Source organism: Odocoileus virginianus, chromosome 21 (genome assembly GCF_023699985.2).
Source record: "Odocoileus virginianus isolate 20LAN1187 ecotype Illinois chromosome 21, Ovbor_1.2, whole genome shotgun sequence".
Lineage (NCBI taxonomy): Eukaryota > Metazoa > Chordata > Mammalia > Artiodactyla > Cervidae > Odocoileus > Odocoileus virginianus.
In genome coordinates, this window is record NC_069694.1 from 50,334,291 (window position 1) to 50,352,566 (window position 18,276).

General features: G+C 39.3%; 1 protein-coding gene across 48 annotated transcripts in view; it reads left to right on the plus strand.

Annotated features, from left to right (window-relative positions):
• The window catches only part of ANK2 (ankyrin 2), a 687,657-nt gene that overhangs the window by 595,575 nt on the left and 73,806 nt on the right, over positions 1–18,276 (plus strand). For all 48 annotated transcript variants that reach the window (XM_070452307.1, XM_070452311.1, XM_070452318.1 and 45 more), the window contains 2 exons: positions 20–118; positions 8,711–8,783. In XM_070452307.1, the coding sequence (XP_070308408.1) occupies positions 20–118; positions 8,711–8,783 (172 nt within the window). The remainder of the gene's footprint in view (positions 1–19; positions 119–8,710; positions 8,784–18,276) is intronic.

Genomic DNA, 18,276 nt, shown 5'->3' on the forward strand with positions numbered 1-18,276 from the left:
TCTTTCGCTCGCCCTTCAGAATGGCAACACTGCCTTGGCGATTGCTAAGCGGCTGGGCTACATCTCGGTGGTGGACACCCTGAAGGTTGTAACGGAGGAGGTCACCACCACCACCACGGTAAGTAACAAGAACCCATCGGCTTGGGCTCCGTTGTTGTGGATTTTAAGCCACAGGCATTTTCACTTACAGAATGTTTTGAGCTTTTGAACTTCTTTGCTGAACAGGTTGTAGAGACTTTGGGTGAACATATTGTAGAACCTGTATACCTTGAAGTATGCAGATGTAAATGCATTTACACAGCTCATACAGGGATGCCAGCTTCCTTTTGTCAACGCAAATCCATATAAAATGTGTGAATGTAATCTCATAACACTTAGCCCTTTTTCTGTGGCTGACTGCTTTTTCTCTGGTTCTGCTGCCCTGTTGCTGGAGTTGGGTGTGACACCTACTGCTGGCACAGTGGTAGGACACTCCACATTTTATCTTAGCCTGAAGGTCCCTCCAGACGCTGGGAAGACCTTGACCCCTTCTTAGCTCAGGGCTGCTTTAGATGCATTCACAGTGAGAACAGTTCATCCTGATTTTCTTCCTATTTCTGAGTACTTTTTTATTCAAAAAGAAAATTGAGTGTGCATAGGAGAGAAACCATGTCTGCAACTTGATAGAGTATATGTTTAATTTTTTTTTTCACTATATGGAATATAAATGCTGACTCTTTAGGCCAGTGATCATCACTGGCCTTTGCCAGAGAAACTCTGGAACAGTGAAGACCGTGATGGAATCATTCCTAATGCTCTTGTGCTATTCATTTGGAGCAGAGCTTAGAGGAGGCCTCCTGAGAGGGAGCTGCTGCTGCTGCTAAGTCACGTCAGTCATGTCCAAGTCTGTGTGGCCCCATAGACGGCAGCCCAGCAGGCTCCCCCGTCCCTGGGATTCTCCAGGCAAGAACACTGGAGTGGGTTGCCATTTCCTTCTCCAATGCAGGAAAGTGAAAAGTGAAAGTGAAGTCGCTCAGTCGTGTCCGACTCCTTAGCGACCCCATGGACTGCAGCCCACCAGGCTCCTCTGTCCACGGGATTTCCCAGGCAAGAGCACTGGAGTGGGCTGCCATTGCCTTCTCCGCCTGAGAGGGAGACTCACAGCTAAAAGTGCTCTTCTCTTTGCTTTTATTTATTAACTTTTCTCTTTGAGAGAGAACGACGGCTCTGTAATTTCTCTTCGTGAAGTAGAAAAGCAGAGCAACAGCAAATCACTAGCTGTTCCTTAGAGATAAGATGAGATCCAATGAGATCATGAATCAACAACTAAAAAATTCTGATGCGGTTCTAATACATGCTCCAAGCTAGGAGTGATGCATATAGTTTTAGAACTCTTGATTCTTTTGATAGATGTGAAGAAAAAGAAGAGAATTTTGTTCTTCAGGCTGACAGCAAGTTCCTGCTGACAGATGTTGAAGTAGTTTGATGTGAAGTTTTAAGTAGAGTGGAAGGATGATGTATTGATGAACTGCAGGACACAGACTGAATTTAGATAAGAGAATGGCACTGTTTGTTTCCTCAAGAAAAATCTTTGGCCAGTGTACCACAATATTTTTAAAGATTTAAAGCATAGCATTCATAAATTATATAGGAGAAAAGCAAGTCTTGTCCCCGTCTAGCACTGTCCTGAGTCACTGTATATGAATGAATCGTAATGGCTTTTTCTTACGGTATGGTTTCTTAACCAGGAGAATCTTCGTATTAGGGACCTTTACATATGTCTTTATTTGGCCCCTTTGAAGCAGTGTGCACATCACAGATAAGTGAAACTTTCGGTGGCAAGATTAGCTAAACATTTGTTCAAGTCCTCTCTCAACTTTATTACCACTTCCATGTTCTAGGAATCATGTATATGCATTTTTTTTATCAAATGGCCACTAGATGGCATCTTTTTGCTATTGTGACCTGCTTTTCTTTCATTCATTTAGTGTTTATTGGATATAAAAGGTATGTTGGATTCCATGCTGGGTGCTGAAGAGTCATCAATGGTAAAAACATTATTCCTCCCAACCAATAACTTACAGTGTAGGGGGAGTGGAAAATGAGATTTTAAGTTTTGTCAGAAAATCTTCTTTAATATCACCAAAATATAAAATTTACATGTTTCAAAGGGATCTCAGGCTCATAAATATTACTTAGAGTGATACTTTAACCATTCAGAGCTATATTTTATAAGAGGAGCAATTGCTTTTAAATACTATTGCCGTACAAATTCTCAGATACCTTGTCACAAATCAGACATATGGTCATATCTCCACACGTAGCTCTAGGGGGATGTGAAAACTCCTCAAATATCCTCCATGGGCTTTCTTTCTTGTATCTATTATTCTTTACACTGCCTCACTAAGCATTGCTCCAACAAAACCCATCGTACTTAGCAATCAAATTTCTATGTGAAAAGCCAGCAAATAAATATAAAACATAATAAATGTTTTAGATTTTAACCTCTGTAAGTTGGCAAAATAAGAAATCATCGCCCATATTAACCAAACAAATACCCCCTTTCTCTAAATGGGTAGTTTTACCGCTTACATGTTTTGCTTCTGTCCTGTCTTTATTCTCTGCTTCTCTTAGAATTGGATTCTTAGAATTATGAATTTTATTGTTTTATGAAATGGAATTTGGGTCTAAGGATTGAAAATACAAACTTATTCCTTCTGTGATGTAGGTCTTCCTACTTATACTGTTTTTCAGGAGAGCTTTTCATTCTTTCTTTTTCCACATAATGATGATATTTAAAGCTATGACTATTATTTAGTAATTTACAGATATGCCAAACATTGAGGGTAGATCTAGAATTCAAATTTAGGTTGTCAGATTACAAAATCCATATTCTTAACCTTTCTGATATGCTTGACCTTGGCTTTGCTAAAAGTACTTTAATAGGAATTTTCAACTTTTAAAAGCTTACATAAATAATACCCTTTATTGATATTCATGGAAGGATCATGTTCAATATCATTTTCTAAAGTCTATAGATTCACTAAAAATTATTTGGAACTGCTCACTGGTGGTAGGCAAATAGCATGAAGCAATTTAATAATATGTAAAATAAACCAAATTAAATTTAATATTATTACCATTTGGATGTATTAGCTGAGCTACAGCCACACACCTGACATACAAACATCACATCATTCACTTACCATTATCACTTATCATTAATGTGCCATTTGAGCAGCCATGTGAGTTCTTTGCCATCAGAGAAAGTCTCCTTAGCTATTCCTCCTTCCAGAAATCTTCACCCCAAAGTATGAATAAAGTCATTGTGTGGAGAGGAGAGTACGATAGCAGTTTGTAGAGGAAAAGTCACCACTTCAGAAATTTGTGAGACATTTTGGGATTGCAGTTTGTTTCCTTAACCTTTGCTTTTCTAACTTCATAAGACGCAGCAGGGAATGTGAGACAGTTGAGCATTCTCCAGGGATTACAATCACTGTCTGTTTGCTGGAATGGACATCACAGTGGGAGGGACACATTTCTGGCCACAGAAGCCAACAAGCTCAGTCTCCTAATGCAGTTTGGAAGAACTGTGAGATATGACTCATCCTTTTGTTATTGATCCTGCGTGCTAAGTCGCTTCAGTCGTGTCCAACTCTGTGCAACTCTATGGACTGTAACTCGCCAGGCTCCTCTGTCCAGGGGATTCTTTAGGCAAGAACACTAGAGTGGGTTGCCATGCCCTTCTCCAGGGGATCTTCCCGACCCAGGAATCAAACCTGGGTCTCCTGCATTGCAGGCAGATTCTTCGCCGTCTGAGCCACTATGGAGCAGTGGCTCAGATGATTGATCAGCAATCATCAGTTATTGGCATAGTTTTAAAGAGATCGTGTTTTATGTTGCATATGATCATTGATATGTAGGGCATACATACTGAATAACCTACTAAAGTAAAAATGGCATTGTATTTATCTTAGCATTTAAATATCGGTTCTAAATCTTATATGATACCGTGAGTCAGATAAAGTGGGAATCCTAAAAATGGCAATGCACTAAATATATGTAAATCATTTGACACCTTTTAAGGTGGAGTCAAGAATTTTTCTTTGAATACAGGTCCCTGACTAGAAACATAAAAGTTGTTATTCTTGCACAACGAGCATCAATAATGCATGCTATTGTGGGTGCATGAGTGTATCTTCTAGTGTCTATATAAATTTATCTGGTGTGTTATCTTAAAGAGATAGTCGGTATACAGAACTTTGCAAAACTTTTGACTCAGAACACTAGTCTGAGTGCAGAACCTTTTTAAACTTTTGACATACTTTTTCCAATGTGCTCTGATTGTCTCAACCACATCTGACTAGCAGTTATTTTTGGTAACTCACCTTCATTGAGACTTTCCAAGCCTTTAACTTTAGTCTTTTTTAATAGAAAAATATTACTTACATAGTACTTAAATTATATACAAAAATTATGTTACCATGTACAGTTGGTATAAAGGTTTAGCTTGTAGTACTGATGGGAGACTGTGTGTGGGCCTTGGAAGGTGATACACTAGCTGGGGTCTCAGCGTGCTGCGACTTGCAGAGTGTGTGATACAGAGCGAGTGGTTGGCCAGGGGAGGGGCCACGTGAAGGGCAGTAAAGCACGCGTTTTCTTTCACATGAAACAAGCCAGACACTATCCCCCATTTACAAAAAGAGCATGCTAAGGACTCATATCTTATTGTCTACATTGTGATGTCAGTTAAGTCTGCCAGGTATCACATAACTGTTTTGCCACAGTATATGGTTTAACTGCATCCTATTACACTTATGCTTTGTGCATTACTCATTTTAATTTTAAAGTTGTTCTAGTCTTGACCGTAGAATCTGAGATTCTATAGCAGAAGAAGATGCCTATGATCATTTAATTATATCCTTGTTTTCCATGGACTATTCAGATGGAGTTGCACAAAACTATATTTATGTTTGGCTAATCAAGTTTTCAAAGGATACTTCATTTAAAGGGACTTTTTAAAAAATTTCTTTTATCATTAGTCATGAGTGCAAGACATTATCTATTTAAAAAATATTTACTGATGATTTTTTAAAGGTCAGGCACTATGTCATGTAAAAATGCATACTATATTTACTACTTTGTAAATAAAAGGCGTTTTTAACATCTGTACCAAAAAATATCCAGGACTAATATGATCAGTGTGTTACTTTTTCTGTTGCCACATATATTTGCTGATAGTAATTTTAATAGCATGCAATAACCAAACTAATGCAAAACTAGTTCCACTGCCACAAGTTCAAAGAAAATACAGTCAGATTATCAGCATCTGAAATAGAAACTGAGAATGTTGGGCAATATAAGTTACCCATTTAAAGTATATTTCCATCAGTTGTTTTTAAATTGAGATGCATCTTCTTGTGAAACTGTTTCCAGTGAAGGACAATTACTCCAGAACATTTCTGCAAAAATTGACTTTCTGGTGTAGTTTAATACAGTAGATATCCCTTGACTTTTTAAATCATTTAATTTACACTTAGACTTCTTTTTACAGTTTCCCCAGCAGTCATAATTTAATAGGATCTCATTATCTCTATCCTATATATTAAATGCAAAAAAAGTCATTTTTCTGCAATATATGCACTTTCTTAATACAGGAAAATGTAACAGATTGCAAATTGAGTTGCACAATAGATCCACCCAAGGAACTTTTTTTAAGCACCTGTAATTGGTTCCTCTCTTGACTGATATAGATTTAATTGACTTGTGTTGAGACCCAAGCAATAATACATTTAAACTTCTCTAATAATTATAATACGCAACTAGAGTTGAGAAGAAGTTCGGAGAAGGCAATGGCACCCCACTCCAGTACTCTTGCCTGGAAAATCCCATGGACAGTGGAGCCTGGTAGGCTGCGGTCCATGGGGTCGCTAAGAGTCAGACGTGACTGAGCGACTTCACTGTCACTTTTCACTTTCATGCATTGGAGAAGGAAATGGCAACCCACTCCAGTGTTCTTGCCTGGAGAATCCCAGGGACGGCGGAGCCTGGTGGGCTGACGTCTATGGGGTCGCACAGAGTCGGACACGACTGAAGTGACTTAGCTTAGCTTAGAGTTGAGAACCATTGATATAGAACTTAGATTATCGTCTTTTTGTGTTATATTCATAAATTAGTATTATAATTAAGTGGTATATTTTAAAAATTTGTTCATTCATCAAATACTTATTTACCACCTGTTAGTCTCCGTCGTTTTGGGTAGGTGCTTTTGTCATTCCTACAGTGTTGAGTTTGTTTTCAGTGCCTACGACATCATGGAGCTATTTAAACATCAGAAGCCACGTTCTGGAAAGCTGACCTCACTCCTCTGGCCTTCCGTGTGCCTTCCTCTGGGTAACACAGGACTTCCTCCATGTCTTCGTTTACACTTTTCTTCCCCAGAGGAAATCTACGTAGTCATTGTGTGAATCTGCATGACTTTATGTCATCGGTTTATCCCTCTATGTATTTGAGAAGCCCTACTGTGTTTTTGGTTCTGCGGAAACCATCTCTCGAATGACTCACACTCAGGTGGGAGGCACACGAGGCATGTACAGGTGTGTGTGATGTGGTTCACATGATGCTGTAGGAGGGAGTAGCAGCAGATAAACACGGCTAAGCAAGTACGTTCATTGGGGAAGGTCAAGGAGTGCTTCTCCAAGGAAGTTACATCTTACATGAGCCAAGAAAAGAGACGAGCATTTCTTGTAAAGAAAAGGATGTGGGAGGAAAACGGAGGTGCAAGAGAACGTGGCTGCCAACGCGGCTTCAGGGTTAGGGGAGTGATGTGGTCTCCCTGTCTCCGGCTACATCACCAGGCATTATCGGAGCCAGTTCATCTGACCCCCTGACAACCTAGGGAGTTCATCCAAGTGTACCTTACAGTCAGCAATGCCCCGTCCCGCATCCATGGATTTAGCCAACCTCGGATCATGTAGTAATGTAGTATTTACTTTTGGAAAATAGCCTTATGTAAGTGGACCCATGCAGTTCAAACCTGAATTACTTAGGGATCAACTGTATTAAGTTTTTTCTGAAGAAAATGGGAAGCCACTGAAAGGTTGTTCAGTATCACATTATGACTTAATCAGTCCCTCTTAATACAGAGAAATTATACCTGTATGTTGGCCTTCCCCGGTGGCTCAGACGGTAAAGAATCTGCCTGCAACGAGGGAGACCTGGGTTTGATCCCTGGGTTGGGAAGATCCCCTAGAGGAGGGCGTGGCAACCCACACCAGTGTTCTTGCCTGGAGAATTCCATGGACAGAGGGGTCTGGTGGGCTAGAGTCCTTGGGGTGGCAAAGAGTCAGACATGTCAGACATGACTGAGAACTAAGCCCAGCACACACACAAATACATTTTCAAATTAATCAACTGAATTTCCCTATAAATATATTTGAAGTTCTTTACTGCTTTTGGAAAGAAATGAGCTGGTAATGGGAGACTAAAGACGAACAAGTCTGAAATACCTATATAGCAAAGTTTAAAAACCTTGACAACCTACTGACTGTATTTTGGTGTCTTTAGTTGAAGATTATACTCTTTATTCTGAGAGATTAGAATTTGAACATTCTCATGACTATGCCAATTGATGTACTTAATACAGTTTCAATACAGAAACAAGAGATAGGGATTCACAAAAAAGAGACTCCACTATCTCTAAGTGATATTTAAAGTTGTGGGATTTGACTTTTTATCTTTAGTTTTTAATCACCTTGGTATCCCTGGTATCTAAACAGTGCGTATCATGGAATAGGCACTCAAAATGTTTCTTGAGTGCCTGAATGACTAAAAAGTCCAGAGGACCTTTGTTTTTAAGACTAATATCAAGTTATTATGATAAGTTATGCTAGCTAATATTTATTGAATACTATTATATTCTAAACTCTGTTCTTAGACCTCTTCAATATATTATTTCATCTAATCTTCCTAACAGTTTTAGGAAGTAGTGTTATTATTCCCATTTTATAAATGAGAGAATTAAGACATGGAAAAATAGAGGGACATGCTAAGGCCTCATAGCTGAAAAGTGATGAAGTTAGAATTTGAACTTAGGCAGCCAGACTCCAGAGAGTGGTCTCATAGCCTTACCTGGTCTGTCAGGGCTGGAAGGCAGAGAATGTGGCAGCTACAATGTAGGGGTGCCACAGTGGAAGGCAGCTAGGCAGCAAACCAGAATGTAGCCCAGTGAAAGACTCCAAGGATGATTGACTGTGCACTGTTGATCTTCTGGTCCAGAACAGATGCATCACATTTTCTTCCCAAGTCTGTCACGTTGCTTACGACTTCTAACCAATGGTTTTGTGTGTAATAGATTGCCTGTGTTCACTGCTTCTTTTTAAAGATTGTCTAAAGACATAACTTAGTCCATTTTAGGGAAGTCTTGAAAACACGAATCTGCTTTCTCCACATGGCTTCTAATGCCGTTGCTAAAGAATGTGTTTTGCAAATGGAAACTCAAAATAATGAACTTTCTCTTAACAACTTCACGGGAGTAACTGGTCATTTATCTTCAGAAAGAACAAAAGAACTTCCGTAAAGGAGAATAAGAGACTAAGTTTCCAGAATGTCCACACGGAGAAGGTGGAGTGCTCAGGGCGTGATCACTGCTGACGCTATTGACTGTATTCTCCTCTGTGATTCTTGTAATCCTTTGTTTTAAGTTGAACTTTGATGATTTTTGTCTTTCCAGACTATCACTGAAAAACACAAGCTAAATGTTCCTGAGACCATGACTGAGGTTCTTGATGTTTCTGATGAAGAGGGTAAGACTTTTATTCAATCTTTTATGACATCTGTCAGGATCTTACATGAAGGAAATCATCTTTTTTTTCAGGGACCAAGCTGGTACAGTGGGTGTAGATGACAACATCTTAGCACTTAAAGTCACTTTTTCACCTTTGTTTCGGTACATTTACTTTTTCAATTTTGGGGGAGGGTGGATTCTGTTTATGTATTTTCAACTGGTATTATCTTTAATGAGTTACTAAATAACAGGACAGGGAAAAGGGAAAGAAACTGGAAATTGACCATCTGTTAAAATATCTACCTGATAATACAATTGTTGTTAATATATTTTAACTATGCTAGAATACGTTTTTTATTAAAATGCCTGAAAGCAAAAGAAGTTAAAGCATGTTTTATCGATGGTATGTGGAGAAATTTCTGCTTTCTTTCTCTTTTTTTTTTTTTTAAATTTCTGCTTTCTAACTGGTTCAGTCACACAAGAGTCTACTTTAAATCCAGAGGAAGAGAAGCTTAGAGAAGGCTAAAGGTAGCACAGCAGTTAAGTCATACAAATTAAACCTGAGATTTGATTCTTTAAGTCAGAAAATGTGCCCCCTGTAGTTTTAAAGTTGATAAAAATTATCTAAGCCAGTGGATTTCAAAGTTCTGAGAAGCTCTATGAGGAGCACTAGGGACTCTCTGGGGTGAGTACAAGGCATTATGCTTGAGGTCCAGCCAGCAGGTTTCCACTACTCTACTTTACTAGAGTAGCTGGCTTTCCTTGAACAAAAAGAAAAGTCTAAAAAATTTGTGAATGAATAAAGTGAATAGCCAAGTTTCAGTAGTACAGCTATTGGTCAGGCATACATGTTTGAAAAATATGTGTATGTATGTATGCACGTGGCAAGTGTATATGTTTGAAAAACTATGGCCATACTGGCCCTAGTGGTAGGCCCAATACTGATTGCTTTTATGGGGAAATATTAAAGATATTTCTTTAGGTTCTTCAAGATAAAATCATAAGGTCAAACTTTCCATTGAGATGCCCTCATTTGAAACCAATTCATTAATTCACTTATCGGTGACAGACATTGAGTTGTCTCAACTTTTGTGAGAACTTATGATAAGAACAAACAAATGTTGGGTCAAATTAAAAGATGTTGCCAAAAATAATGGTTCCAGGTATTTATTATGATAATTTGTGTTCCATCCTAATACTTGCCAATTTTCTGCATTCGTATTTGCACACTATATTTTGCTTTGTGTGATCATCTTTCTTATCTTCACTTACATGTTGAACAGCTTTTAAACAGTTTGGTGACCACTTTATTGATGGGGAAGTCCTTAGTGATTCAGGTACCTTTCGAGGAAATTGTTGGAGTGAAAGCCTGTCTTTGCTTTTAATTTTTCTTACCTGGCTAGAAACAACTTGCTTAATTTTTATATCTGGGTGCCTAATACTCATCTGTTTTTTTTTAAATATATAGCATGTGTAATATGAGTGGAATTGTTTACATGTGCATTTGACTGTGTGGATTGTATTAACTTGGAAGTTTAATGCCATGAATTGCTTATACTGTAATATTAATGATTTGAAACTACTGTTGAGACCTATAAACTAATTACATTATCTAATGACACTAGAAATATTTTTAGAAACTAATATTTCTTCATAGAATACAAATTTGGAGAAAAATTAATTTTTGATAAGTTGACATTGAATTAGCATGAGCATATTAATATTAAGACTGCTTGAATATGTAGTCATATCATTCTTAGATAAAGATATGTTTTAGATGTAGTTAAAAATATATTAGGTTAGTAATTATAATCTAATTTTTTTTAATTACCTAGGAATAAAGTAATCTTTAAAAATTTTGGGGAGACTTTGGCATATAGGGAAAAATGAATAAATATAAAATATCCTCTCTATCAAGTAGACTCCAAAGTACATGTGGTACCACTTTAAGGAAACCTATTACATGAAAATCTAAATTTATAAATGAGATAAATTAGGCAGTGATTATTTAATTTAAAAATACTTATTTCTAAAATAATTGATGAAGAATTCTAATAGCTAATGCTTCCAAAGTATTCACTGAGGTTTTAGAAATTTCATTTGTATGAAACAACCTCTCGAACCTACCCGTTGCATAATATAAGATCTAGTTATAACATCTTATATACTTTTGTTAAAACTGTTACATGTTAAAAGTTATTAGTGATAAGAACTCTTGAATTTATAGGAATATTTGTGAATGGTCAGGAGTATCTTTCATGGTGAGAGAGGAAGATTTCTGTGGCTTCCTGCACACTCAGTCGCTTCAGTTGTGTCTGACTCGTTGTGACCCTATGGACTGCATCCCACCAGGCTCCTCTGTCCATGAGATTCTCCAGGCAAGAATGCCGGAGTGGGTTGCCATTCCCTTCTCCAGGGGACCTTCCCGACCCAGGAATCAAACCTGAGTCTCCTCCATCTCTTGCATTGCAGGCAGATTCTTCACTACTAGCGCCACCAGGGAGCATTTTTCCCTACTAAGAAATTCAAGTTGAATAGTTTTCTTGTGTAGAATATAGCTAAGTATTGTGAAGTAACGTTTTAGTACAGTTAGTATAAAAGAGTTTGACTAGTTGACATTGCCAATCCTTTAGTTTTTTGTGAGTTTAAAATGTTTTCTTGGAACCTACCATCATTTATATGGTCAAAGTACAGCTGCATGTGTTTGGATAGCATTAGCTAGTCCCTGTTTTTTTTACAACTCTACTGTTTTAATAATTGTCTGTGTGTCAATACTCAGAAGAGTATTCAAGCCAAGTATAGATGTCCTAGCAGGCTAACTTGCTATAGTAAAGAAATCAGAGTTTTCCATTCATGAATCCAATCAAAGATGGTGAAAGTAATGTTGTGTGTAAGCTGGGTGCATTATTTCATCCCCAAAGCATCCATATGAGGTCAACTGTGGATTTCCCCTCATTTTTTTTTTAAGGTGAAAAGGCTCACCTAAGGATGGGGAGACCAAGGCTTAAACATATTCAGTAGTTTGTTCAGTGGCACAGAGCTACTAAGTGGGAGAATTGGAATCTAAACCCACTTGGAAAGCTGCTGTAATAGCTCAGTCGGGGTGTAAAATAAGTCGGATGGCAGAGAAATGGAAGCAAAAGAGAAATGGGAATTCAGTCTAGTCTACTGTGCAGACTAAAACCAAGCTGTCAATGTAATCCTTTACATCTTCAAAGGATTGTGAGCGGCTTCCTGTCTTTGCTGACTCAGCTCCCCAGCCGTAAATTATCTGATGGGGCTCTGGGATTAGAACACCTGTGTAACTAAATTACCTGTGGAAATGTGACCCGTGTGTCCCTTATACTCAGGGATTTGTGAGCGGGAGGTTTGTACAAACTTCTCCACTAGTTCTCTGGGATGATGTGTCCTAATAATCAAGAGAAGTCCAGAGTGGCTGAGTGTTGGGATGAAATACAGAGGCACATTTGTCTTTTCCTTTTGACCCACTTCTACTGTGGACTCTTGAGCCTAGGACGGCACCTCCCCCCAGATTTCAGTTCTTTACACACTTATCTGCAGAAGTGCTCAGTAATCTTGGGAGGGAGAGACCTCGGGAGCATTTCAGAGAGTCTCCTGCTTCCTGGCGTTGTGCAGAGTTGTCAGGAGGAAGAATCCTGGGAGCCTTCCCCCTGTACGTGTGGATCTGTCACCACACTCCTGTGGTCCGTGCCCTCTAGAGACTGGCAGTGGCTCTGGCCTGGAGGACTCTTTAGTTTCCAGATAACAAAACAGGAAACTTTGACAGCAAGCAGTACATTAATGCTGTATACAATTAGTAGGAAAGGGTTTTCATGAAGTTGTTTGGAATGATTGGAGAATACAATGGAAAAAAAAAAATGACTTCCTAAAACCTGGAAGTCAGAATTCTGTTAAGTAAGTAGAATTCTGTTAAGTAAGTAAAAACGTAATGTCAGGGAAAGGGTTGTTCAAATATAAGAAACAGAAAGGAAGTTCACTTTAGGTTTGTTATGATGCAAAAAAAGGGGGGGGTTGCTTTTTGTTGATTTGTTTTACAACAATTAAGCAAGTTGATAAAACAAAGAATGCTAGGGTATAACCACTCTGTCATAAACTCTTTCCAAGCCTGTAGAACTGTACTTGAACAAATAAGGGTTAAGTATTTAAATTCAGAATCTTATTTGAAAGTAGACCTGTATTCCTTTTCCCCACCTTGGCTCAGGTAGGTAAGTAGTTGTACTGCTTGTTCATGTAGGGAATTTGCAGACAGAAGCAGATGGATAGAGAGGAAGGTGGGGAAGAAGATGAGTCAGGGGTCACCATGCTGAATCTGAGACGCTTATAGCAAGTTCAGGTGGGGAAGTCCAGGAAACATCTGAATGTGCATGTTGAGTTTGTGAGAGAGGTTTGGGATGGATACAGAAAGTGTGTAAGCAAAATATAGGTGATCTTTGAAGTTTTAAAAACACACGATGATGTATCAAATAAGAAGAAAGTTTGGAAGGGAAGTATCAACATTGAAGGAGAGTGGAGACTGGAAAGAAAGACTCAAAGATGTAAGGGGGAGGACCAGGGAGGATTTACATCAGAGAAATGAAGGAGGGCAGTTTTGCAAAGAAGTTACCTGTTGGCCACTGATTAATTTGTGAAAACAGAAGGCCTCTGTTTGTGAAAGGAAAAGGACTCAGAGTATGAAATAAAGAAGGCCTTAGAGTTGGAGGAAGAGGTTGCTGTATTTCACAGAGGGCAGAAACATGGATGTTTCTGAGGAAAGAAAGGGCTAGCAGAGAAGCAGATGTTGAAGATGAAGGATCTAGCAGACAAGGAATTTAGGAAGATGAAAGAAGATAAGGGTTTAAAGACCGGGATAGGCTCGCCTTAGACTGTAGAAGTCCTCTTACCATGTTGAAGGGCAAGAATATGATTGTCTTATTTTTTTGGACACAGTAATAACATTTAAAGCATTAGCTGTATCATGTTTTCCCCAGACTTATTTTTCATTTTCTGTTAATTTCTATAGACATTTCTGCTTTCCATCCCACACTGCAGACATTATCAAATAGCATGGTTCATACGCACATGTCCTGGGAGAGGAGTTTTATGGCGAGAATACTACCTAAGCACGTACCTTTCCAGATAATTCCAACATTGGGTTAGCATCTGGCCACTGACACCAGCAAGTTGGGATTCTGTATCTTTGGCCATTTCTCTCTGAGATGTAAGTGTTCCCTGGTGGCACAGACAGTAAAGAATCCATCTGCAATGCAGGAGCCCTGGGTTTGATCCCTGGGTCAGGAATATTTTCTGGAGAAGGGAATCATAACCCACTCAAGTATTCTCTTTTTTACTGTTTTATTTAAAATTTTTATTGGAGTATAGTCAGTTAGCAATGTTGTAATAGTTTGAGGTGGGCAGCAAAGGGACTCAGCCGTACATGAAAGTGAAAAGTCAAAGTTGCTCAGTCGTGTCTGACTCTTTGCAACACCATGGACTACGGTCCATGGAATTCTCCAGACCAGAATACTGCAGTGAGCAGCCTTTCCCTTCTCCAGGGGATCTTCTCAACCGAGGGATCGAACCCTGGTCTCCTGCATTGCAGGCGGATCCTTTGCCAGCTGAGCCACAGGAAAAGCCCAAGAACACTGGAGTGGGGAGCCTATCCCTTCTCCAGTGGATCTTCCTGATCCAGGAATCAACTGCGGTCTTCCGCATTGCAGGCAGATCCTTTACCAACCGAGCTATCAGGGAAGCCAACCAGTCATACATTTACGTGTACATTCTTTCCCAAACTCCCCTCCCATCCAGACTGCCACATAATGTTGAGCAGAGTTCCATGTGCCATACTGTAAGACCTCCACTCCAGTATTCTTGCCTGGAGAATGCCATGGATAGAGGAGCCAGGCGGGCTACAGATCATGGGGTCATAAAGAGTCGAGTTGGACACGACTGAGTGACTCTGAAACATAGTCAGGCATCAGGATGGACACACGGCCACCATAGGGGTCGCGGAAGCCTTGAACTTCACTTTTGGTAATACAGAGCCTAGGAGGGGATTTTTTTAATGTAGCAGCTGTCTTAGGCAGATACCATTGTAATAAAACCATCAAAATGCAGAAATGAGGGAGAATGTAAAGGACATCCACTCTCTCATGACCTCAGTGAAATAAGGGGCTTTTCAGTTGTGCATTGACTTATCACAGTCACTCAATTTGATATATTTGATTAAAGGTGTCCTCTTCCAGTTGCTTTCTTTCTGTCTTTTAATATGACCACATGCACAGGAGGGGAAGGCTAAGTTCATCTGCATCTTCTACAAGGTAAAACTCCTGACACTGGGCCTTGCTTCTCCAGACTGGGAGTGAGTCCAGCTGGGTGACCTTCCCTTCTCTTTCCTTCTTCATGTAAACCTTCTGTCCACTCAGGGATGACAAGAGGGGAAGAAGAGGGGGAGGAATAAGACAGAGAACCTGAAGTGTAAACCCTACTTTATTAAGGAATTTTGAGTAATTTGGGGGCTTCCTTGGTGGTTCAGATGGTAAGGAATTTGCCTGCAATGCAAGGAGACCCAGGTTTGATCCCTGGGTCAGGAAGATCCCCTGGAGAAGGGAATGGCGACCCACTCCAGTATTCTTGCCTGGATAATTCCATGGACAGAGGAGCCTGGTGGGCTACAGTCCATGGGGTCACAAAGGGTTGGACATGACTGAGTGGCTAATGCTTTCACTTGTGAGTAATTTTAAGAAGAAATTGAAACTCGTTGTGACTTGTCTTTTTCTCCGTAACCATCTTGGTTGCTAAGAGACTGGTGAGAGCTGGCAAATTATGAGAAGCAAGATGAAATGCAAAAGCCAGTTGACTCTGGGGATGGGTAGGATGCCTCAGTCTGGGTGAAATTAGCAATTTGATGCTAGAAGGCAGAGCTCAACTATTTGATTGCTGGACCTTAGAGGAGGGTTGGGGTAGTAGAGTAGGGGATAGAGCAAGAACGAGAGAGTACATTCAAGCAGACTTTTGGGTTTTAAATAGTTCTGTAGGCCTTTTGCTCAAGGGATCCATGAAGTACAGCTTGCTTTATATGTCATCGTGAATTCAGTCATTCCCTCCACTTTTTCATAAATAAGGCTTAGTTTTCTCAAAAGGTTAACAAAACTTGCGTTTTTTTTTTTTCTGAAATAATTTAGGCTTATATCCAAACAATACTTGTGTTTTAATAAGCCAAGTCTTAGAATTGATCTTAGAACTTTTTGTCTCCCAGAAATAAACCAAGGGGGAATCCCAACTTATTTGACTCATAAAAATACTCCTGTATAAAGACTTACCAGTTATACAAGAGGGAGAAATAGTGGAAAGTCCCACAAGTCCTGTAATAAAATGTCCAAGCTTCCTGATCTCATTGCTGTGTTCAGAGACAGGCTTTCTTCGTCCATTTTTCCCATTGCTCACCAACATGATCACTGACTAATGCTAAGTCGTTCCGCTTAGTATTCTCTCAGTAAGTAATGCATGTTACTCTTATATTCGTACTGTTTTTGCTGCCCTCAATGACCCCTTACACACCAGCCTCTCACTTGAAATACCCTTATCTCTGCCCATCACACAACCCACTCCAGTACTCTTGCCTGGAAAATCCCATGGACGGAGGAGCCTGGTAGGTTGCCGTCCATGGGTTGGCGAAGAGTTGGACATGACTGAGCGACTTCACTTTCACTTTTCACTTTCATGCATTGGAGAAGGAAATGGCAACCTACTCCAGTATGCTTGCCTGGAGAATCCCAGGGACAGCGGAACCTGGTGAGCTGCCATCTATGGGGTCGCACAGAGTCGGACACGACTGAAGCGACTTGGCAGCAGCAGCAGCTGCCCATCACAATTGCCCCCAAGCAATTGACCAGCTCCCATTCCTTCTTCAGCGATTCCTTTTGCACCTTTCCTGGAATTTCCTAGGTCTACTGCAGCAGATCACCACAGATTTATTCTCTCACAGGTCTGGAGGCTGGAAGTCCATGGTGGGACCATGCTCGCCTCCGGAAGCTGTAGGGAAGAACCCTTGATCACGTCCTCCAGCCTCAGTGCCTGTCAGCAGCCGATAGTGTTCCTTGGCTTATAGACGCATCTCTTTAGCATCTGCATTCACGCGGCAGTCTCCTCTGAGTCTCTCTTGTCCTTCTTTGTCTCTTGTGAAAACACTCTTTTTGAAATTATCCTGTATGATCTCATCTAAATCCTTCTTTTACATCTAGACGGACCCTGACTCCACATAAGACCACCTCCTGGGGCTCCAAGTTGACAAAATGAAATTTTGGGGGGACACTGCTCAACCCACTGCACTACAAGAGATCTCTCTCTCCTTTGGTCTTTTTGGTTCTTAAAGTTAACTAACATCATGTATTTCATGTGCATCTGTATTGTTATTTGTCTATGGGTTGCTGCTATTGCTGCATCTGGTTTTGTGAGGGAACACTTTGAAGAAGAGATTATATACAAGAGTTGAGGGGGAACCAGTTTAACAAAATTAATTTTAAAAATTTACTCATGTTTTCATTAGAGTTATCAGATTTATGAACTATTTAAGCAGTGCAATTATATTTTTCTTTATATATTTTCAAAAATTATTTTGCATAAATGAAGTTTAGCTTGTATTTCAGAGTGTCAATACTTTGACCATTTTGTATTAACAAAAATAATACCTAGTAATATTATATTCTAGAACTCTATAATACGTCCTTATGTATTATTTAATTCAGATCCCCGGCATGTGAGATAGATTATTAGTATCACTCTCATGGGAAGATTGGCCAGTAAGTGGCAGAATTAGAATTTTAAACCAGGTCTATCTGATTTTAAAGACTCAACTTTTAATTACTATTCTGTGTAGCCTCACTCAACTAAAACTAAATAAAAATATAATTATTTCACTGAGGAAAAATGAAAAGTAATTTTAATGATGAGACTTGTAACTGCCAAATATTAAGTGTAATGATTCTGAGAAAAAACTCCAGTGGTGAATAAATTGCACCTCTATTTACTTCAAGATCTTTTGTTCAAACTGTCTTTGGCTTTAAGTAATTTAGAAAGCTAATAATATTTTGATTATGGGCTCTTAAGATCATATATACACAGAAGTAATGAAATGCTGAAGACATGCTTCTTATGTTTCTTTAATGCTGTGTCTTTATAAATAAATTAGTGCTGATTTGAAATAGTTATTTTTAATGGAAGAAATTAAAATAATATTTAACTTAAAAGAATGAAGTACATTCCTTCAAGTTTTCCCTCAGGTAGGTTTTCAGGCTTTGTATGATTACTACCCTTAAAGGGTCTTCAAAAATAGTTTCTCTTAGCTAAATTATTCCCCCATTCTAGCACATTAATGAGATAGAGAGCATTTGTGTGAATGAGGTATCATTTGTTGAATTTCCTGAAATCTGTATTTTTGAAAGTGTTCTATTCCAGTTCACGGGCAGGGAATGTACTCACACCATCTGTGCGTCCAGATGACGCTACAACACTTA